Source organism: Diadema antillarum, unplaced genomic scaffold (genome assembly GCF_040938485.1).
Source record: "Diadema antillarum isolate AM-2024a unplaced genomic scaffold, OU_Dant_1.0 seq00000121_RagTag, whole genome shotgun sequence".
Classification (NCBI taxonomy): Eukaryota; Metazoa; Echinodermata; class Echinoidea; order Diadematoida; family Diadematidae; genus Diadema; species Diadema antillarum.
The window spans coordinates 610,001-635,000 of NW_027271201.1; the positions used below are offsets into that span (position 1 = coordinate 610,001).

Below are 25,000 nucleotides of genomic sequence, written 5' to 3' on the forward strand. Positions count from 1 at the left end.
ACCATTATGCATTCTCACACATGGTGACATTATTCATGTGCTGCCATCATGTCTTACCGAGATTACCGCCAGATACACCATATATTTTGGAATTAGGAAATGTACAACAGTTTTGTGAGTGGTTGAATTTGCAAAAAAGAAAAAAAGATGGAGTGAAAATGAATTAGTATTGTCCCTTTTCAGGAGAAAAATTAAGTACTTTCAAACCTTGACGATGATGTGTATGCCGCATTTGTGTTACAGAAGGCAATAGTTCACAAGTTGTTAATTTCTTAAATATCAGTCGAGCTGTGCAAAGTGTAGACTATGTAAAATTGCTGCAAGTACATCACACATACAATTGCACATTCATGTGGACAGTATCAGTCTAGCAGCATTCACATAATCAGAATGTTTATGATCTAGCAGTCACCCTATCTATATCCATGATTACCTGAAAGAGGTTTCAGTTTCCGAGCTCTGAAGAGTAGGAATGAACGAACTGCAATTGCTGAGATTCCATCACCCAAAACGACATTTTCCAAGGAATTAGGTCCCTGCACAAGGGTCAAGAAACAAGATTACAGGGTATACTTGGTAGTAAGAAATGGGTGAACATCCCGATACCACGACCCCCTCGCATGACAAAGTCCACTTTACACCTCACTAGATGAAGTAACTGTTTTTCTGTTTGTGTATACCGGTTGTCGTTTCAACGCAGGATCGCTGTCAAATTTCGCTTCAGCTGCTGTCGCGCTTAATGCCAAGCTCAATTTCACCGGTGAATTATCCCCTTGGCCGAATGAGTTGCCGCAGCTAGAAGAACTTTCATATCTTCCTATGAGAGGGTAGATGGGCTAATAAAATGGCTACCCGTGTAAGTGCCCTTTTTCCGTTCTCTTTTCCTATTTTTTTTTTCTTTTTGGCAGTTCCCTTTTTTCCTTCGTTAAATGCCCAGCATCAAGTCGGATCTCTTACACGACTCGCACCCTCCATCACCAAGCTAAATAAATGTCGGTAATCCAACCAAGTTCGAATTTCTGTGCCTGGGAGCATGATGCGGATCGAGTGTTTGACGGTGGAACTGAAATAGAAGAAAAAGGGGGTGTAAGAATGAAGGACTGGATGAGAGGGGGACGCCTGGTAGAGATGGGATTAGTTTTGCAACTCCAACATCGGGGAAAGAACTGCAAGAGCAGGCAAAAGCGAGAGAAAGAAAAAAAGATGGGGGGGGGGGGAGAGGAATGAGCGAGGGAGCTGTTCGCTGCAGCTGCCTTGCACTTTTCACTTAGGGCAGGACACCACCAATGAATCTGCCTCCTTTCCGAAGGGATTATTTCGACGTTCTAAAATGACATTGGTGGTAATCGAAAAATGTTTCTTGCGAGGATTGTTTTCACTCCGGAAGGTTCTATTTCTTACTTAAGGAAGAGGAAGACCTCTGGATCTTTAATTTCTTGTTTGCTCCTGAAAGAGCTATGTCTGCATACCATCATTTCTCAAGCATAAGGATAAAAGTTTTTCCAATTCAAAGACGCAACTACACAAAGACAAACTTAAACCCAATGAAGGAGCCTGCAATGAACAGCAGGTCAGATTTCTTTATTAGGTTTCCTGGCAAGTGAATTTACCGTGGTACTTTCTTCCAAAAATCAGTCATCCACCCAGCAAATTGACAAGGAATATACTTTGGTCACATATAATTCAGTCTTGACAGAACATGCTAGCAAAATCATCCAGCATCGTGGATTAATATCATTTGAGGTAAAGTTCTGATGCTTTTAGACATGGCACAAATTCCAGTGTACTTCTGACAACACATCAAAAGATAGTCAGATCACCTATAAAAATAAGATCCCCACACAGCATGCGACAGCACCCTACCACCAAGAAATCGTCCTTTTTCAATCATTTCTTTCCAAATACTCTTGAGATCATTTGTGATTAACAAGCTTCTGTAATCACACTCAAGCTGCACATAATTCAAACTCATATGAAGGAAACCTGTGTAGTGCCAGGCGTGTAAAGATTAACAATACTCCACATCCCCTTCCACCGACAGCACCATTTAATGATGAGCGGCCATCGACAAGGAGACCAAAAAAGCATCCTCAAAGAAATCAGACATTTAAAGGGTATTGGGAAGACAACACTACATATATTGGCACACGACATAGAATATGACTGATAGAATAACCAAACCTGGTTCTGCATAGAATTGATTCTGCCCATTCACCTGCCAATTCAGCACACACCCATAAAGCTCCGGTAAATCCCCCCTCAATGGCTCCGTTGAAGAGTCTCAAGAGTGGGCTGTATTACTGCCAATGTGTATAAACCTGTAATGGGGGGAACCCTGAAGATGGTCTCCAGACAAATATGGTTGTATTCCCCGACACTTGAGGTCTGAGAAAGGGGTTCGCTTTAAGAAGGACTAAATCCTCTCAAATCTCAACAATTTGTGGACACCAGGGTTTGACCACACAGAGATTTGAAGCCTAACATAATGACCACACACCCAGCAATATCTCTGAGGGTTTTTTTTTGTGGAAGATGTGGCATACGCATATATAGCCAAAATAAAATTAAAATCCAAATGACATTTGTTTATTGCTTCATCAATTTTACTGGCAGAAAAACTGGTGGGAGGATGCCTGCACTATAAATTATAAGTTAAACTTTTGGGTGGTGCCCATGCACGCCCCTCTCAACTTGCGGTCGCATGTACGATACCAAAACAGGACACAAACGAAAGTAACAAGTTTAGATACAAACTGTAACCTTCACGCTTGTGTGCTTCCAATCATGGAGAGTCATATGACCAAAATAAGGAGATTTACAAATGAAAAACCACATAAACAAATTATGGCATAATCACAGAGAAAAAAAAGCACTGCAGAGGTGGGTTTGTAGTATTGGGGTTTTCACTTAGATTTGGGATAGTTGCCTAGCAACTTCTGATGAAATTGGAAGTCCAGAATGTGAGAAGAAGCTGAAAAGTTTGCCAAGTCTGAAAGGGGTATAGAGCTCTACCCTCCCCCCCCCTTCCCACCCAATCAATTCTCCCAATCCAATCTACATTTGAGGACACTTGGCCTGGGGAGGATATCATACCAACAGGAAATTGCTCTAGTACTCCAGGAAGGAGGGGAAGGAGAGGGGAACACCAATCTACAAGGAGTTTAAAGGGATCGTATAGTTTTGGTTGAGACCTAACTTCAGGTTTCTAACATTTTTGGTGAGACAATGAGAAATCATGCAAGAGCATGTAATTTCAAGAGGAATTCAACGTTTATTTGATGAAAATTGGTTTTGAAATGGCTGAGATATCCAAAACAGAGCGACCCTAACAAAGGTGGGACCCATCTTTTATTACGATCGCTTTGTTTTACCTTATTTTTGAGGTCTCAGCCATTCCCAAATCGATTTTCATCAAATAAACTTTGAATTCCTCTATGAATGGTATGCTCTGTATTATTTCATAAGTGGTTTCTTGGTATCTCGCAAAAAGTTAAAAGCCCAATTCTCATCTCCACCAATACTATATCATCCCTTTAAGAACTCCCACATCATGTTTTGCACAGACTTGAAACTTTGAATTCCTCTATGAATGGTATGCTCTGTATTATTTCATAAGTGGTTTCTTGGTATCTCGCAAAAAGTTAAAAGCCCAATTCTCATCTCCACCAATACTACATCATCCCTTTAAGAACTCCCACATCGTGTTTTGCACAGACTTGACAAAGACTGTTCTCTGATTAAAAAGAGAATTATGGGAGGATTCCATTGTCATAAACATCAAATGTGTAAACATAGTATGATTTCACAATGTCAATTTTTGGTTGAAGTTGTCACTGATTTATAGCTTTTTGTTTCAACATGTTTTTGCAACACAGTGCTGAAATATATTTCAAAAGAAAAATACTAATTCTGTTCTGGAAGTTTGTAATTAAAATGCACAAGTCCTCATTATTCTGAATCCCGTATCATTCAAAACAAGCATACCTCCATTTAACTTGCTGAAGATATCATTGAATAAGATAAATTCACAGTTATTCACCGGTTCAAAGAACCATTCCAATCACACATGTATGGACTGCCATCATTATGACAGCCTTATCGAAGTTATGCTCATGACAAAAATGGTTCAACACCTGTAATATGATGTCACTTCTGCTGAGTGTCAAATATGAAAGTCACTTCACACCATCCTTTCCACAGGTTTGGAGTGGCATCAATATCTGTTACTATAGAGATGTACTGTGAGTGCATCTCCCCACATTGCTGGTTCCACACTGAGAACATCATTTGATTATACACGAACTTATCCAAGTCTTAAAACACACTCCCTCTTGGGAGGGGGTTCGATACGTCTGCGGCGGGGGCCCTCCTACCGACTAACGAGATGACACGCAGGTTACAGCACTCAAGAGCCTGTCCGATTGCATCTCGAGTTACCCAGCATCCATCAGGCTCATCACGGGTACATCCTCCGGAGGAAAAGTACTTCCACACCCATTTCATCCCGCATGTCCCAAATGTGCGTATACCCCCTCTTCAACCATCCCATTCCTCATCAACGTTCGCACATTCCTCCCCCCAGATAGCCCATTCTCATCAACAAGATGTGCCCCGTCGGAATTACGACCATTAAGCAACTGCCAAGGGAGCATAAATCAGGGACGTTTCACCGGCATACTGTAAGTGGTTTCTTCTGATTAACACACTGGTATCCATGTGTAATTTAGAGAGGAAATGGCAAAATACGAGAACTAATGATAGACTGCTATTAACGGTTTGTAGGCAAAGGATCTGCTAATAATAATGATTAAAAAAACGGAGAATATCTGCATTGCACTTTATTCAAGTTCATTACACACAATGAAAAAAAGAATCTGATGATGGATTACTCCAGTCGAAGAAATAAGAGAAAACAAGTTTTTATTGACAATGCCCATCAGAGTGAAGAAAAATTACAACACAACACAATTTCCTAGGATGAAATTAATTATTTGACTTCAAAAGTTTGACAGATTCTGAGAATTTATAGGAGGAACAAAAACATTTTACAGCACATATGAAACATTTTAGGTATATTTTACTTCACTGCATCACCAGAGTTCTGTCTTGTATGTAGGCCTATACAGTATATGTTGTATATTTCACAAGTGTGATATTTCCCAATTTGAAACTTTGAAGACAATTTTGCGAGAGGGTGAATAACACATTAATTGAATGAAAAAGAAGTATTATCCCTTTCCAACTGACAAAGTTAGCAATTTCCTACCATTGAGATGACATTCTGCAAAATGCATTTGCCTCATAAGGGAGGCAGCAGTTTCGCAGGTTGTTCATTCTGCAAATTTAATTTGTCAACTCGTTAAATTTCACAAAATATCCATCACAAATGTTGTATATCGATTAAAATCTAGAATACAAAACACCTTGTACACCTAAACAGATGTCCACATGCCATGATATTGCAAGTCTAATCCCATTTATACTCACACTCAAAAGCAGTATAGGCTTACCTGCAACCTTGCAACCACTGAAGAAAGAGTCACAAAAAGCACAAACTCCAAATCGTACAGGCGGCCCAAAGATTTCAAGCAAGGCAACTGCCGATTTATGACCAATATGATTTGGCTACGGTGTAAATGACAATGAGCCCTCACCATTCACGACACCAAAGAATGGTTACTGGTACTTCGCAACAGTCAGAGCTACTACTCTTTTTCTAACTGCGTGGTGTCCCGCAAACCCTCATTTTATGAATGGAGCGAAATCAATGCATCCCAGTCAAGTTTTTGTCTGTTTTTTTCCCCGGTGGAAGATTTGATCAGTAAGGAGATTGAGTCAGCAAGTTACAACATCCAATTATTTGGCATTTGGACTCAACAGAGTGCGGAAGTTTGGAATATTATTAGATTTACCACAAGGTGCTGTTGTTATTCACAGGAATCATATCTGCAATGGCATGCAACTGAAACAAAATTCAATTGTACTGATCTATTGCAAAGCTGCATAATGGCAGAACGCAGCAAGGAGATTCCTGTTCTGTCCTTTTGGCGGCAGCTCAAAAATAACATTTTGCTCACATTCTTGCTGAACTCGTCACGCTACAATTTCTCTGTAATTTGTCAAAACATTATGAGCGATTTATTCCATGAGTGAGGTGAACTTCGTGGGCAAGTGGAAACCCATCTCTCATTTCAACACCACAGAAAGTTGGCGACGCTAATCAAATCATAAGATTTTTGGGGGCTGCCAGATCCAGCGATTTTTGGCTGGGCATAGGGACAAACAACTGGTCATTGCAACAGGCGCAGCAAGGCACTTGTGAATGAATCAAATGTAATGCTCCCGCTGGGTGACAAATAAGAACCTTTTACTTACTAACTCAATCGGGCATATCTGGTTTATGAGGAATGCACAAATCTGAGGAAAAAAAAACCATCTTGTTTTGTTTGTGGGTGTGTGTTGTTGTTTAGTTTTTAATAGTTTTGTTCAAACTTTTCATGGTACAAGCTTCCCTCAGTTCCTTCCTCTTTTTGACCTTCTCAAATTCGTTTTCCCATTCTCTTGTTATTCCTTCCTTTTTCTGTTTTCCTTTAAAAACTTTGCAGTTCCTTTCGTCCGCAATGTTTCATCCACTTTCCCCTCTCTTTTTCATTTTTATTCTTTTCATCTTCACTACTACCTTCCTTCTGCTTCTTTAAAAAAAATACATAAATCATTCACAACACCATTTAAGATAATTTCATTCATCCTTCTTTCTATCTTTTTTGCCTTTTTTTTTTCTTTTTGATATTCACATGATACATGTTTAAAATTTGGAATATGCCCCCTCTGTCTGACATGTAATACATGTGAACCCACCTTTAACAAATTTGTGTGCACAATGTCTTGCTCCAGTGAGCTGGATCGGCTTACAGAATTAATCTGTACAAATGGAAATATGTGTAACTGATAAATTTGTGGGAAAGTCTAGCCAAAATAGACCAAAAAAAAAAAAAATTCACACACCTATTAATTTCTGTGTTTGTTGTTGTTGGGTTTTTTTTTTCTCTCTCTCTTTGGTTTCATGGTTTGCTAGTCTCCAATATGACGTATCTGTGGAATTTTATTTTAAACAATTTATTGACATGGCTGGGGGTAACAAAGTTTACACAGGAATTTTGACCAAAACAATCTTGCCATGGAGTATATGAACAAGTACTGGCATGCCACAGGAATTTGACAATGACTTATGTTTGCATACATAGTGTCTCATGCCACAAAAAAAAAAAGATACAAAAGCAGAAACTATGAATACCCTCTTTTCTTTCTTTTTTTTTCTCTCTAACCAACAGGTTTTGTTCTATACTCAATTGGCCGTCGACTACCAGGTCATAAAAGAGAGTTGATCCAAGAAAGGATGAGGACCAACTAACTAGTTAGACTGTAGATTGATATCTGATTATGAAATAATTACTGCCTGAGCATGGTTAAGAATGTCATCTGTACTATGTAAAGAAAGCAGTGAATTTCACACCCCCATTGCACAGTCAGCCTGTGTATAAAGGTGGCACTACAATGAATGATATGAACCATGTAGAGAAAACACACAATTTTTCTCACACCCACATTCTACACATGATCACACACAGATAAAAGAGGATCTGCAGGCAATTACAAGTTGTAAGTAATTGAGGGGGTCGGTACAATATAGTGCTAACCAACACAATAGTCATTTTGAGATAATCGCTGTTGAATGTTTGGAAAGTCCATACATTGTACATTAATAAAACATGAATGCATGCATTTTTTACCATCTTATTGGTTGAATTTAAATATGATATTTTCACAGAGGTTAGAGTGAAGGATAAGGATTATGAAAATGCATGTAACTCAATTTTGACGAAAGTGTGGGTTAGCACTACATTGCACCGACCCCCTCAATTCTACTGAGGGGCAAGGACATGAAGTTCATGTGCTGTGGGCTTAACTTTGTACAGCTACAGTATTAAAAAAAAATGTTTGAAATGTGGTAATTTTTCTGTTTCATCATAGGAATCCCATCCTCAAGAAGTTGATTTTGTTTTCCAAATCGCTTTGTAACTGTGACCCTCCTGCTCAGGTCATGTTACATAGGAACCAGAAACCATGACCATGATGGTTGACATAGATGATATCATATCTGGTTTGTACGGTTCAGACCAAGTTGTCTGTGATGCATGGTTTTGTTGAATATGATACGCCCAATGCAAACTCACTGAATTTTTAGTACAAATATGGACCACTTCTGTATGCCATCATCATGGAGAATTCAAGGTTGCACCAATATCTTTCTACAACATGTGACCATGGATCTAAAATGATAGTTGTACATCTAGCTCCATGATGTGACATTAATCTTCCATTTCCCTTAGAAAATGGCATTTAAGCAATTGACTTTAATTTCTACCAAAACAGAGACTCAAAGTTGCCCTTGTAATACGGTACCAACTTTTCAAACTCCTTCAAAATGTTGATTTGTTATAAATCAATCGTGAAAAGAATTGCAAATATCAAACTTTGCACAAGAAGACCTACACTGTACAAGAATACATGTACACTACCATGATATTGCAGTGTTTTATTTCATTTTCAGTTCTTCAGACCGAGCACTCAACATCTGACTTGAAACGTATTAAAAGCTCTGCTTTTCTGTCATCAATCACTCTTGAATTTATTGATTTTCCCTTCAGACTTTGATATGTCTGTGCCCCCTCACATGGTCCCACCCATTCACTAAAACTCTTTAAAGCTGCTGTATAGTTTTGATCTTTAAAAAAAAATAATTTGAGGAGATATAATCTTACAGAAAATAGACTACAAGGTGACTATATTTCTCATTGGAAAGGATTTGGTGGCCAAGATATTTACATAAGTTGTATAAAAGCAAAACTTTAAATTGTGCTGAAGAAGACATCACTTTGAAATCCATAAGTGACTTACATAACTAAAACCACGAGGGGCAGATGGTTACGTGGAATCACTTTGTTTAGAACTGCTTAAAATAGCAAATTAAAGCTTAAGTTTTAGACATGAAGTGAGGTTCTCGGAAAACTGTTTAAGATATCATCCATATGACACATTGTAGCACACAGGGGAAAATCACTCAGTGATCGAGGTAAATGGAATGGGGTTTCCTCGAAGTTTACATGGGGTTCCTTTGAGTCCTGAACTCAATCAACAATGGCCATAGTTCATACCTGACTAGTTTCAGAGGCATCAATACACACTACCATTAAAAAAATATCATTGCCAACATTCCAATGCTTTGATCTTATCTTGCTCCTAGAAAAGGTCATCACTGATTTCCATTCGCCATGAAATAAATCACATATTCAGATATGGATCGATGGAAATAACTGGCTCCCCATTCCAGATCTTTGAAAGAAAAAAAAATATGAAAAGAGTCTTCTTTTGCAATTCCGCAATATTCAGTGCTAAACAAACTAAGTATATTACAGCCAAATTGATAGAAGAAATGTTGCAGTCTAGAATGACAACCACAGACACAAAATTATTTCTATCTTTCCCATATTTACTTTTAAGTTGAATCTATATGATCATGATGTAGGCCTATTTAACTCTTCGTACAAAGCTGATACAATTGCCTGAAAAACAGAGAGCAGGAAATTCTCTTCCGCTAACCCTAACATACAATGTACGCATTATTTTGAAAGTGGATGCATATCTGACAAGAATTACTTGATGTAAAGACTTTTCTCTTGGCAAACTATTGGTGCAGAAATACATGTATGTCAGAATGCACAAAAAACTGGCTTTGCTCAAGCCTATAGTGTGAGAAATCCACAAAGTTCCACCAGAAATATGATATCCATGTGAAAAAAAACAGGAGAAGTAGAGCTCTATAAATGATATCAAGCACAAGATTAGTTCACAAGATTCAAAGTGATGACCGTGCACAATTGATGTGAAGTATCAAAGACTCTAATTCTTTCTTCCTTTAAATTTCATTGATCGAGAACATAAAGCAAGTGCCCTCTGAATTGATTCCTCTTAACTTTTGATCAGAGCATTTGAAACTTCCATCAAAAATATATTTCCTGGATGTTTTAATAGCCATGATAGAATTAAAGGAAAAGTAACAAAAATATTTGCCTCTATAGGAGTCGTTTATACCCCTATTAACCACCAGCACCATCGGCCCAAAGACAACACTATTAACAGGTCTCCATGTCTACCCATCTTGTTCAATTGGTTTTCAAGTACATATGTATCTCCAGTATCACACAAAGAACAACAAAGGACATCTGCCCAATCTCCATCATCACCATGGCGATTAAAAACCGGGAGCTGAATTTCAATTGGACCCGACCGGGAGAACCGCAAGAACTGCCGCTGCCATAAATTCAAGAAGCGAAAGTCACGGCTGCGATGATTTTGGAGATATATTGCTCCTAAAATACCCCCCATTATGACCTCATCCTTCATCCATGCTATAGCCTACCTCATCTCCCTCTAACCGTCATCAGAGTGAGAAGCAGAGATCTGCAACCTGCAAGTTAACCCGTTCGGTACGGGATACTGGTGGCCTGCATATTAAGTGTATAGGCATTTCAGGACTTAATATGGAACGGATTAACTCTACATGGAAGGCACTCATCCAGAAAGTCTTTTCATCAAACCCAGGCAAAAAAAAAACCAAACAAACAAACAAACAAAACAAAACAAAACGTAAATATGATCTTGACGATAGTAACAATAAGGAAAAGAACAACAGGGCTCGACACTAACTCTTTTCTCTCTCTGTTGGCCTGTTTAGCCCACCAAAATCATCAAATTAAAAAAAATTGGGGCCCAACAATGAAATGCACTAGCCCAAAATAAAAAGAATATAGATAATCTTTTTTTTTCAATTTGGTGGCCCAACACCAATTTCTAGTGGCCGAATGATGCACATCACTGTATTATCATGTTTGTAATACATAGAAATCAAGCATAAAAAAATAATTGAGACAACAATAACAAACAACAAATCTGAATCATTACAATCATCACAAAACAATGCTTTAACTCCAGTCAAAATGTTCTTAGAAAGTATTCATTGAGGTTTGTCCATCCACAATAATATGTCTGAAAGAGTTGCAGCCTCAAATATCTATGCATACAGTTCTGACTTATATAAGCTTGTTCACCTGATGATTTGTGAATATAAGACTACGAGAAACTCTTCTCAAGTGCAGTGAACATCAGTTGAGATAGTTAAGAGCTCAATGCAGTCTCTGGCTACACAAAGTCTGATTGGACTGTATGTATACCAATACCCTGTCCATCCTTCCATCTTCCCCCCCCCCCCCCAAAAAAAAAGAAAAAAAAAGAAAAAAAGAAAAAAAGGAAAAAGGGTCAGACAGGATCAAACAACTCCAGAGCAACTAACTGAAAGGTTTGATATCGTAGGCATAATACTTAGATGGTATACATCTCAACCTCTCCCCACAAAGGGTGTGTGCTGCAAGATTTGTTCCTCCAGTGATCACAAATCATCAAATATCTTCCCGCTCCCAGCATCATAAAATAACTATTTCTCCTTCTCCCTACCCCCCCCCCCCTCCCAAGAAAAAATGGACAAGTAAACAAACCAAAACCTTAAGCACCACATGATTAAAACTAGATATCAAAGTAGAGAACACTCTAAATCTCCTTCAGATTGGAGCATCTATTCTAGAGATGGTGGCAAAGTAGACCGTTACTTCAGACTTCTTTCAAATTGTTCACTGGACGAAAGAGAAGATCCGAGACCAGTTCATTCCCGACTTATCCATGAGTTAGGGTGACCACAGGGGGGAAAGGTCATTTGGTCAAGACATTCTGCATCCCCTTGACACCACAGTAACATCAAAGGAGGAACCAGTTTTCAGCGAAGATGTGCTAAAAACCAACAAACCATGACACGGCCACTTGAGGGAACCGCAACAAGAACGCCTCTATTTACTTTCATCCTGGTCTTTCCTAAACAGACAGTGCACCCATCAGATCCGTAAAGAACAGAACCATTACTTAAAGAAGCTCTCCAGATGACCACTTTATGAACACAAGAGAGGGTATCAAATCACATATATAACATGCAACACCAGAATACGGCAGATCATCAATGGGAATTGCAAAATCCATGGTTCATTCAGTCAGAAATTTTAAAAAGACACCTTGCCTTAGAATTTATATTTAAGTAGTACAGTGCAATATTCCTTGATCAGTTTTCATTTCATGTCATCCCAACTTATGGTTATAAATTGCAGAGGAAAAAAATAACTATGCACCATAATACCTTCCAACAAATGCTTCTAAGAGTTAACTCACTACTGGTAATTCTATCAAAACATGCAATGATTTCAATGTTATGGAATGCTTGCACTTAAAAAAATAAACAAATGAAAGAATCTACAGTAAACGCTTAAATCTTCATCAAAATGCACATTGAACTTATGGTACAAGATACAACCAAGTCAAACAGAAACCTATTACAGAGTACAATTATCATCAATGTCACGACTAGCAAAACATTCAAGAAGGTTGAAAAGACATAGAATCAGGTATACTGACACTGTGTACTATTACAGTTTAAATGTCCATCACCCAACAGTTAGCAAATCAGTTAGCAATATCATATTGTACTGAATAATAAAGTGCAAGGACAACGTTACGAAAAATACAATGGGATAAAAGCTTTTCTACTAAATACAACACTGTTGCAAAGGAGATTGTCTGCATTTAATAGTAAGCTAAGTTAGTACCCCATCCCCCATTTAAAAAAAAAGAAGAAAAATCACACACTTTGCAAATACAGGAAAGTAAAGAAGGCACCATCAAATCTCTTCACAAACATCCGTACAACAAACCTACAGCAGCTACACTGTACTATGTACAAAGTTGAGGAGTATGTACATGTATGTACATCTACACAAGAAACTCCTCTCTGGTCTAATTAGCCCATGGCAAAAAAATTCCTCCCCACAATACGTGGGACTGATTCGGAGAATGCCTTACTTTCAAGTGGCTCTAACCAAGTTGGTTTCAAAGGGGGAAGATTTCCACAACGTATCACTGACCGATTGTTTACCACCAGTCCATGAGACAAGTCTCTGTTTCAATAAAAGAGATGGCTCAGGAAGAGGACCTGTGGCCCAGATTTGTGAGGCATTCTGGAAGTATTGCATATAAATAGAAGGACGACAGCAGGAGTAAAGAACGGATGTGGAAACTCGTTCGGTGAACACTGGCCACTCTGTCACATTTGGTAAGAAACTAAACATCACCATCTCAAAATAAACTCACAAACACCTAAAATGTTCACACACATTGCTAAATTCTTTCCTTTATGAATAAACTCCATACATGAGATGAATTAATCCACTACTTTTGATACAGCAACTGATAACACCACTTCCAATGACAATAAGATTAGAATTCATATGTGATATTTTCTTACTTTAAATATTGATGAAAATCAAAATCATTTCGAGAAGAACAGGGGAAAGAGGCCCAGACACCTAGAAAGAAATACAGATGCTCTGTGACTCATCTCCCCTGCAATGTTACCTTAAAATTGCAGCAACGAGAAAACATATGAACTGCCAAATGTTAGATGAGCCTGCACAAATGCACTCTTCTAAAAAATAATTTGAGGCAATGCTGGCCAAGACAGGATAAATTTAGAAAACTCTGCTCCCAAGGAAACTGCAGATTCAGTATTACAAAGAGAAGAAAAGGAAATAAGAATGTTTCAAGAGTCATGCACCAAGCATCAAGTTTGCGGCTCGCATGAACCGCGAGCACCATTAGTGGCAGATAAATTCAATTTGAAATTGGACACCACATTAAGACTGAAACTATATGCCCCCGAGACTTCTCATTCAGCGGGGAGAGGGTGGCGGGATCCTACATCGTCACAGCACAGCCCAGGGTAGAACCGTGCAAATGGGGCTGTATTCAACAAATCCTACATGCTGTCTGTTTAATTGCCTCTAGACTAAAAAAGCTGTTTCTGTTCTGAGGAAGCAGCGTGTCATATTGGGAGACATTGCAGTCAAGTACCTTTGACTTTTTCTGCGACCAAACAAGGCTGTACAAAGGCAATACGAAAATTTCAGTCTTTTTTACTTTTCCTCAAAGTTATTGGTATTGCTCTACACTCTTTTTTAACCTTAAATATCAGATATCATTAAAATGCATGCCTTTGCATTGACAATTATCACTGGAGCAGAAAGATTTTTCTACCCCAAAACAAGGCTAGGAAATAAAGAAAAAAAATCTGTTTGATTTTTCCTAACTGTTGTTGTTTTGCTCAATACTCTTGTTAAACCTTTAATGTAATGCCTTTGAATCGTTAACCATCACTGGAGCAGGTAGGTAGAAGGATTTCCCTTCATGTGTAGATATTTAATATGTTCCTGATGAGAGCTATGAAAGAGTCAACTGTGTAATAGAGTGTGCTTTAACTTTGAGGTGAGAGTATAGGTTTCTCACCGAAGACCTTCTTGTGTGTTTGTGAAGCACTAACAAGCGAGCAAAAGTGACAGAAACAACAAGAACAAAAAGAATTCACATCTTCATGGGGACCTCATTAAGTCAAGACCGGTATTTGCCTTTCTCTCCGGACTGGACCTTTGAAGTAAAGTAGCGCCAGTGGGCCATGGGCATGACGCATTCTCTCGTAGCCGTAGTATACTCTGAGGTCCGGAAGGGAGGGGGGCAAGGAGGTAGAGGGGGTGAGAGGGGGGCTTCCTTAATCCCCACTTCACATTCCAACTCAATAAGGAAGATTGCTGGTGTCGGTCGCTGCCAAAGAGTCAACAGATAGACCTATACTGGCCGAAGAACAGCAACCCGCTGAGGATAGAATCAGCTTTGCATAATTTTACTTTTCAGCAGACTGGACATTGCGTTAAAAATACCCTCTACATACTACATGCTTGCTGCAATGGGCATCAGAATGATAATCATCACAAACACAAGCGAAGGCAAAAGCTTATGAATTCTATGCACTATACTGCACAGTGCCTGCGTCTGCTTTGTTCTTTGCAAGTCGACGAACATGGCTGATGATAGAATATACAAACGTTGTATATCACCATCCCTGTAGAGTATTTGATTGTAATAAAATACTAGCTAGGACAACATGCTATGGACATTTTAAAACTCCTCCATCATTTCCAACAAATGATATCACAACATCATTGAACCGCAGATGGTATGAAGGTCAGGTTGTCTATTATCTCTGTACACAGAACAGAATTATTAATAAAGTATGACCCCCAAAAAATGATACCGTAATAATACCATTTGAACATATGGAACATTCCCCCAGACAGTACTGAGTAGAGTGTAGAAATTTGAATATTGTGATTGCAGAAGTAGATGCCATGGTAGTGAAGTTTTGTTAAAGTGAAAGTTGATGAGAAGATGATCTGTCGCTATGTTTCTAACTTATCATGGTCATCAATGAAACAGCACAAGCGTAAAGCATGCCATTCATTAGCTTGGTATGCATGAATGCTATTTCTGGATAATGGAAGGTCACTCATGATTAATCAATGCTGTAGGGCCTACATCACGTCTCTTCCCATTCATGAGGGCCTGTGAACCATCAGAGGGTGATGCTGACCCAAAAGCAAGGGAGTAAACTCCACCCCCTCTCTGTGAAAAGCTACAGAAAATAGCACACAGCAGCATATCACAGTGACAGTGGATCCATGATTGAAGGTACACTCCGTAACACGTGCAAGCAGAGACTCACAATATACAGATAAACCACATTGATTGCCATTAATAGTGCAGTGGAATACAAATACTAGGAGTACAAGGGCTTAGCATGTCATCTTGAAAACACAAATTCACAATGTAACAACACAATTATCAATGTAATCATCACCAGGTGTTCTCAGCGCAGTAGAGGCACATACATTTGACGAGAGTTGCATTGATTAACTAGATTGAGTAGATCTACGTTCTTTACCTTTCTGCTTCTGTTCTTCTTCCATTCGTTTGAGTTCATCCAAATACCGATCCATGAGAAATGACTTCCCTGCACTAACTGCCATACCTGACATTTCCTCCGAAGAAGATTAATCCGCAATGTTCGCATGCAGAAGTCCAGAAAAACTCTTCGAAAACAGTTTGCGTATATTAAAAAATCAACACTAACTTGCAATGAATGAACTGTCAGCATATAATGAGTAGCTGAGAGTGAAGACACTAAAATTATCGAATCACCCCCGATGAGCAGCGAGCCGCTATTATAAGCTCAGAACAGCCGCGACGTGGTGTTTCGGTCAAAACCCGAGTTGGTGGATCGTCATAAAATGCGTGTAATCTTGCCAAAATACTCCTCCCAGTAAGTGATTATTCCGCATACATGAGTATGATTCCTTCAAAGTCAATGCCAGTGATGAATATTACCTCTGCGATCAACGCCAAAAATTGTCCTCAAAATCCACGAATTCCATGATGATGATACGGCAGCGATATTGTGTTCCATGCGCGCCCGGGGTTCCCCGTCAATCAGTAGCTGCAATCCGCTGGCGCTGTTTCCCCGTGTTTGCCAATACGTTGGCTTGCTGAGTGTGCGACCCACCGGTGGGTAACTCGTTTCAATGAACCTCGGTGAAAAGGATCGCAAAAGCTCGCATTGTGGTTGGTCGGAGCTTTCACGCTGGTTCCGAGGTTAATCTATTACACTTGCGGGGGATTCAACATCGATGAGTGAGGAACAATATTAGGCGAAGGCAGTATACGCTTGTTTCAGTATACAGTCCTTTCACCCTTCTATACATTTGTCATTTGCGCTTGTTTTTCAGTTTTACTTTGTTTCTTTTTCTGGGTTTTTTTTTTCTGTTTCATCACAACATGATGTGAGGCAGATGATTTTCTGTTGTTGTTGTTGGGGTTTTTTTGTGTTTTTTTTGGTTTTTTTTACCATACGATCCTTTTCACTATGTACACTCTTTTGTGTAAATATTCCTTGTTCGGAGCTTTAAAAAAGGAATAAAATAGAATGAGCTCAAAGAAAAAACATTCAAGAAAATAAATTGAGGAAGAAAATATTGAGGAAGTGTAACTAAGGGATAATTCATAAGCTTTGCCTTTCAAAAGAGAAAATGCATAAACTGCAGATTAAATTTGATATACACCCCCATTCACTCCTTGTCGATTTGTGGCTAGCCGAGTCAGACGCTCTCGGCAGCAAGCAGCCCATCGCGACAGTATTGTCTTGTAATAATTACGAGGAATGCTAGTGATTAATTCAAAACCCCTTTCGAAGGCTACAACAGTCAAGAGAAAAGTATAAATGAGTCCGTCTAAAGAAAACGTGCCGCGTGGCAAGAAATTCGCGTCATTTCCCTTCAGCTGAGAATACGGCACGCGAGGATATCTCCATTCTGCTCAATATTGCTTCTTTGCCCGCGAGGACACGTACATTATAATTATGCCGAGTTGTTAAGAACAAACGTTTTTAGCATGATTATCTCTTTTTTTTTCACTTTCTTTCTTTCTCACTCTCTCTTTCTCTCTCTTTCTCTTCCTTTATGTGGCTTTCAACGATCACAGCATATGCTTATAGATATAAACCATTAAACATTAATTAACCCTCCAGGAATTAAATTTTGTCACATTTTTTTTTCCCTTTACATTGATAGGTGAAATTAAGAACAATAATGGAGATACCATGAACTTAGCATTCGTCCATAGGAGTCGTATCTTTCTTACCCTCCTTTATATACATTTTTTCCCTCGTGTATAACTCACATGATTCTTCTACTTCAGGGTTTGTTTGTTTGTTTGTTTGTTTGTTTTTGCCTTCTATTTCATATTATACTGATAATAGGCCTACATAATAACATGCATCTTGATCGCCGCTTTTCCACTGTGAGGTATAGCGGATAAAACTCGCGCATTTAAAGCAGTGCATAGGATAGGCAATATACACTATGTACCTCTTATTCCATAATACGCCATAGTGTCCATTCTAAACCTTCTTTATTCCTAACTTGCATTCATGTTCGTTCATGTTATTTCATAATGTGTGAAATGTCCGAGTAAATGTGAAATGAAGGTGGAAATTCAACTTTATTTGAGTAGAACTCTCATTACCTCAATTGCATTGCAATACACAGCAAGAAGTATACACATCGTCGGATTGTGTTCTTGAAATCAGGTACAAGGAATGAATAGAAGACACAGCATAAGTTTTTATTCGAGTTATAATCTAAGCTTTGAATGTCATCTCCATGGTGTTCAGAAATGCGATAGAATAATGTATATGTGTAAGACAAACTCATAAATTCACATACTCATTAAGATAACAAATGTTTATGGTGAATGATTTTTTTTTTCAATCACTATTTTCTTCCTTCAACTGCATCTTGCACTCACTCCTGCAACTGCACTGCGCCCATGCACCTAATCCATTTCCTCCAAGAGATAGAGTTGTGTCGTTGGATAGTCCTTTTGTGAGGCCTCCATCCATTTCAAGCTGAATCGCTTACGATGGTGGTCTCCTGCATTCAATTATCTCTGTCATTTACTGAAAAATACTGTATACTATAGTGTTTTATTTTATGTTTTAGTGTATGTGTACTGCTCAATGCAATTACTTAGGCCCTATGTGTATCTATTTGTGTATTGTTATCGATTTATTTCACTGCACTTGCTATTCTTTGTCTTTGTGCTTTTGAAATTTGTATTCAATTTGTATCTGATTGAATGCAGAAATAAATCAAACCTTATCAAATAAAAGTTTCAGTTGCAGTTTCAGTCTGTTTGATTTTTCCAATTGTACAAATGAAATCATTACGACTAGTCAACGACGTTCTCATGAAAACATAAATAAGAATACTAAAAGAGTACTAAAAGAGTACTAAAAGAGTAGTCAAAGAAAATAGATGTGATTACGTGTTACTGTGACATATTATACAAAAACATACATCCGGAGGTGTTTCATAAAGCTGTTTTTAAAGTTACGAACGACTTAATAACGACTGGTGATAAGTTCTTGTGCTGAATTGCTGAAATTCTGATAAGTACAGCACATTTTGACTGATCACCAGTCGTTCTTAAGTCGTTCGTAACTTTAAAAACAGCTTTATGGAACACCCCAGAGCCTATATCGTATATCTCGTATAAATCATTGTAATGTATCTTGTATGTTGTATCTATAACACAGTATAGATTATAATATCGCATAGAGTGGAGACTATATAATATTTATATAACTTTGCTCGACTGATGGGATAACGCCCTTGGGGCATGCAATGGTAATCATGTAATTCGTTGTTTTATTTTGTTTTTATAAAGGGACAAAACACAAATAAAAATGATAAATAACCTTGAACCTCGAGTACATTCACAACATAAACTTATATTGGCCATGTTATGACCACAAAACTGATGTATAGGCCTATACTGGTCACTTCTCTTTTTCTTAAATGTTCATGTCTTTAAAGGGTGTGTACAGTTCTGGGAGAGGTGTAGATTTAGCTTTTAATGTTTTGTGAGATATTCAGAAACCACTCTATGAGATGTCAAAGAGCATGCAATTCTAGGGGGTATCAAAGGTTTATTTGATGAAAATCAGTTTTGAAATGGATGAGATATCCAAAAACAAGGTGAAACAAAGAGATCCTCATAAAGTTGTGGCATGTCGCCTTTTATTATTAGCACTTTTTTTTTGATATCTCAGCCATTTGAAAACCAATTTTCATCAAATAAACATTGAATCCTTCTTAAAACTACATGCTCTTTCATATTTCATAAGAGGCTTTTCATTATCTCACTTAGGAATGTTCAAAACACGAATCCCTACCTCAACCAGTACTGTACAGTCCCTTTAATGTGTTTTTGGGGGGTGGGTTGGTTTTGTTTTGTTTTGTTTTTGTGTGTCTTTTTGTGTGTGCGTTTTGGGGGTTATCATTACTATAATTATATTTATTATTATTATTATTATTATTATTATCATTATTACTATTACTACTACTACTACTACTACTTCTACTACTACTACTACTACTACTACTACTACTACTACTACTACTACTACTACTACTACTACTACTACTGACTGCTACTATCAGTGTCATAGTCATCATCGTAATTATTATTATTCATAATTATTATTATTTTTGGCCTGTCAGCCCTCGGCAGGGACTGTATATTTGGGACTCGAGTAACAGTGATTTTCAGCAGGGCTTTTGCCACCCAGGCATATTGTGTGTGTCATAAGCCAGTCCTGGTCGTTAGTCATGCTTGTGTAGTGTTCATCACCCGGTCACTGTCAGCCAATGTCTACAATGTGACGTCATGGCCATCGAGTGAATCAGTTCACTATCAGACGCCTACACTAATTTTTGGTTAGATTACGGATGTGCGATCTACACTTGTCTTAATGCTTTTTGAAACATTTTCCTTAGACCTTACAAAAAAAAAAGGAGGGGAGGTCACCTCCTGACGGTCTGGTCAGCGTATCCCGTACCCCCATGGACCAGCATGCATTGGACTTATTCGAGCAAATCGAATTAAAATCGTATCACTAGCAGTCGAGACAATGGGCGGCCCAACATTCGATTCACAATGCACCGTCAAAGGACGTTAAAGGGGATTTAAGCAGCCCCCGGTGACGAAGCTGTGGTGTGATAGAAAAATGGGAACAATAGTATACAATACCCGCTCGAGGTCCTTCCCGGTCTGGTGATTATAAATATTGGTACATTCATTGTTCTCCTCTAAAAGGGAGATTTCCAAAGTGGGATTCTTCTCCCCCTTTTGATGACGTTAACAAAAAAAAAAGAAAGAAAGAAAAAAGGCCTCACACATTCAATAATTGGATCGATATTCTGAGCAATGGCACTTGAATTTGCGATCACCAAACAATAAGAAAAACCACTGGTGAAGTCAGGAGGAAATCAATCTCTTTCTCTTGATAATTTATACTGAAAGGATCAGACCTTCATCTTTATGATGGTAAACGCATGTATAAACCTGGAGATATATTTTAGCATTGCCTTAAGTGAACAGATTTTCTCATAAGAAACACGAGATGTGTATATGAGGAAGGATAATACTTATATCATTCTAATAGATGGTAATTTGAATAAAGATTTGCGTCATTTTTTGTTCTACGTGTGTGTGTTCCGTTCCTTTAGTTTAAAAAATGTTACAAGGCATAATTAGGTATTAGAGACCGTTGTCCAAGTCAAGCGATTTGCTTACTGATAACGGCCTCCCCCACCTGTATACTTAAAGATTTGCCATGAAATTTATTGTATTATTTCACATGATTATATACTTGCAATGTGAACTCTTGTTTATATTTTTACGACTTGTGAATAATTATGTTTGATATTGTTTACTTATTTTCTTTTATATACAACTGGAGGCATGTAATTTACTGAAACTGAAACTGAAACTGAATTCACCTGCATGAGTTATACGGTGGATATCGTATTCCCGTTAGGGGGAAACGAGATTATCAACTGCAACGACTCTTGAACTGATTGACAAATTGCCCTTCATCGACTTGAATACACTCCGATTTTTCAGTGTTTTTGGAGTAATAGCCTCGATAGAAATCGTGGACATACGCGCTCTGATGGTGGGATTCGAACCCGCGACCTGCTGATTGCTAGACAAGGATCGCATCCACTTAGATTATCGAGCTTCTGCCCGGTATAGCTCCTGACGGTTCTGGGCCTCCTTTTATGTTAGGAGAGCAACTCTTGCTGGAATGGCAACTTCCAATAGCAACAAGCCAATCAGGATGCTGGATTCTCGTCGTTGCCATGACAATTGCCATTCCAACAAGCGCTGCCATCATATCATTTTTTTTTTTAATGAAATGGGGCCCTGCCTGGTCCTGTTATCCCGTGGTATATCAGCGGGTATACTGCATATTCATTCAAATGAATGATCATTGCGTCGAGTTGTTTTTATCGCAACTGTATTCGTCCCACTTTCCATTGTGCCATGACTGACTGGTAACGCATAAAACAAAGTACACTATAAAGAACTAAAACTATTCATTATTTCATAGTGATGTCGAAATTCATCAAAACATCAACAAGAACATGCCGGCATCAAGTTACTTTTTTTTTTACCAACACAGTTACGTTGGCCAACAATCATTGACTTTACATCGCGTTCTATTTTCGAAAGCTCAATTATTCATTCTCGTCGTATTGCAACGACAACCTTTGTATCTATACTCCCCCCCCCCCCCCCGCCCGACACACAGAGCTCATATTTCCCCTAAAGTGTGATTTTAGTGATAGTTTATGCTTATTGCAGTTAGATGCAAGGTACAAAGGCGCATCAGGCACAGACTTTCTTGGGACATGAATCGAGATTTTACTGCGCATGTTTCAGTATTGTTTTGATGGATGCCAATGTAATACCATTTATCAACTCATGAGACCAATGACCAAAGAGATTCATTCTTGCACGTAGAGTGCTTTATGCTACGTGCCCATTGTCGTGCCATCCATTCAACGATGGACACGGTTGATCATTATTAGCTAATCGTAGATTTGTTATGTATGCATGTCTATGATCGCAATCTGCGCCACATTTGAAATCGTGGTCTTAGTCGTGGTTTAGTTGTGGTGATCTTTATCAGATCTTATCTGATCTTGACTTCAGTCGTGGCAATTGCGTTGATCGTGGAGAAGTTTTGTCCACGATCGACTGTCCTCACGATCTTTATTCTGATAAGATCACCACGACTACTACTAAGACCTATATTTCAAAAGTGGCGCAAATTGTGATAACGTACACAAAAATTATACGATCATGTACCAATGACCAGTTTGTAACAGATCGCACGAAAAGTTGGTATTGCTGACGATGTTCACTGGCGTCGGGCAGAGCGGAGAGAGTAATGTGCGGTCTGGTTTAATAATCTTGAGCTGTTTTTTTTTTCCTCGTAACAATCAAAATTCTTCTATCTAGGGGGCAAAATACCTCATAACAATGGGAATTCCGGGACGGAATGGCAGTTACAGTATTACACAATTGTAACTGCAAACTTTCAACTGTGTTGTCGTGAATTTGCGAGTGCTCATGTTTCGCTGTAGCGGCTATTTGTGGACCCTTATTGAATAAAGTGGGGTCTTTCGGGCATGTTATACAAGATGGCGGCTTTCTTGAAAGAGGGCGTTGACTCGTTATAAGGGTTCTCCATCTCTCTCTCTCCCTTTCTCTCTCTCTCTCTCTCTCTCTCTTTCGTTGTCAATCTATCTTTTCATTCATTCATCAATGTATCAATCTGTCTGTCTTTTTGCCTATCTATCTATCTATCTATCTATCTTATCTATCCGTATAACATACATATTTTATCTTTTTGTCCCTCTATTTCTCTATATCTCTACCTATCTAATTATATCTGTTTATCTAATTATATCTATCTATGATATAAATCCATCTATATATCTATCTTCATCTGTTCATCTATTTATCTATCTACCTGTCTATCTGTCTACATCTGATTATCTCTATCTATTTATCTGTCTATCTATATAACTATTTATCTATCTCTCATGTCCCAAACGTTAACATCAGAGTAGCTAATAGGTTTGACTAAAAATCGTTTTGCATTCATAGCGATGATAATTTTTCTGAGTAGAGGTCACAAACACGATATACATAAGCTCACTCACTTAAACCATATAGGCCTACTCATGTGCACTTTCTGACTGTGTTTACATTATGGATTATCATTTTTTTTGTTTCAGTATGGGTTTCAAAATGAATATAATATTGTGAGGTAATTCAGCATGAACAGAATATTTCCAGTGCTGAATTGATGATGATGATGATGATGATGATGGTGATGATGATGATGATGATGATGATCTTTTTTTTTTTTAAATTCCGGAACTGTTTGATAAATTGCTGTTACCAGTAAGTAATTTATCTAAATTCTTGGCAAGTTTTAAATGATGTATTTATTACATCATGGGCCACTAAACGTATGGCTCCCTGCCCCTCCCCCCCCCCCCCCGTCCCTTCCACTGCCCATGTATGATACAATGATACACGATTTGATGAGTGTAAATCGGCGGGTTCGCTCATTTATTGGAGTCGTGTGGGACCCAATCAGCCTAACACCCTTTTCGGTCTTACGGCTCTGACAGGTGTAATGTAATAGCGCCATCTTTCGGTTACAGCAAGAGAGTATACCTCCCGATCGGGTGTAGCTGCAGTGAAGGCGTAACTGGTCCTGTTTAGTGATCAGTGGAATGCAGACAGGTAAAGTAAAAATGATATTCCTTACTACTTTATTTCTTTGTTGTGTTTTTACAGGTGAATGAGAATGGAGGAGCACTGACCGGCAGTTGACTTTATGTGCATAACAAGTGGACATGTTACAGGGAAAACGGGACGCCTGCTTGGGTTCTTACTACCTGCTCTCTATTACCCCGCCCCCCCCCCCCTTCCTCCTTTAACGGAAGTATAACGGGGGATAGGGGAAAAGACAAGACAATAGCTGAAGAAAAGGGGACTAGACATTGAAAAGGAAAAGAAGATGAAATCAGACAAGGCAATACGAAAACCTAAATTGTCACGCAAATTCGTGGACATAGGCCTAACTCTCGATATGGCTTTGTGTAACGGTCACTCCGGCTCGAAAATTTCTATACCATCAGAATTGGCAACATGAGATCAAATTATAATAAACAAAAAGCTTTGACTTAGCAGAGCGAGGTTTCGATCCTCGGACCTCTGGGTTATGGGCCCAGCACGCTTCCGCTGCGCCACTCTGCTTCATGCCGACTATAATGTGCTTACTTATTTAAAGCGATGACTTGGCTGATGCAATATCATGAAACGCATGAAACACACAAGATTGAAATACATTAAGTTTTATGCGCATGCGCTTTGTGGGTCTCTACGGTGTTTTGTTTTGTTAAGAGTTGAATCTACCTGATCGTAAAAGTTTATCTCCGTATGCTCATTTGATGACCTTACAATCATTTGTTTA

The 25,000-nt window shown here is 38.6% G+C and overlaps 1 protein-coding gene and 1 non-coding gene across 2 annotated transcripts in view; both read right to left on the reverse strand.

Annotated features, from left to right (window-relative positions):
• Nucleotides 1-16,602, reverse strand: part of LOC139727163 (unconventional myosin-X-like) — a 130,591-nt gene extending 113,989 nt beyond the window's left edge. The window contains exon 1 of the mRNA XM_071638139.1: nucleotides 15,986-16,602. Coding sequence (XP_071494240.1) covers nucleotides 15,986-16,079 — 94 coding nt within the window. The 5' untranslated portion in view covers nucleotides 16,080-16,602. The remainder of the gene's footprint in view (nucleotides 1-15,985) is intronic.
• Nucleotides 16,603-24,711: 8,109 nt separating this feature from the next.
• On the reverse strand, nucleotides 24,712-24,783 carry Trnam-cau (transfer RNA methionine (anticodon CAU)). Its single transcript has one exon. It is a non-coding gene; the product is annotated as a tRNA-Met (tRNA).
• Between the last annotated feature and the right edge of the window lie 217 nt (nucleotides 24,784-25,000).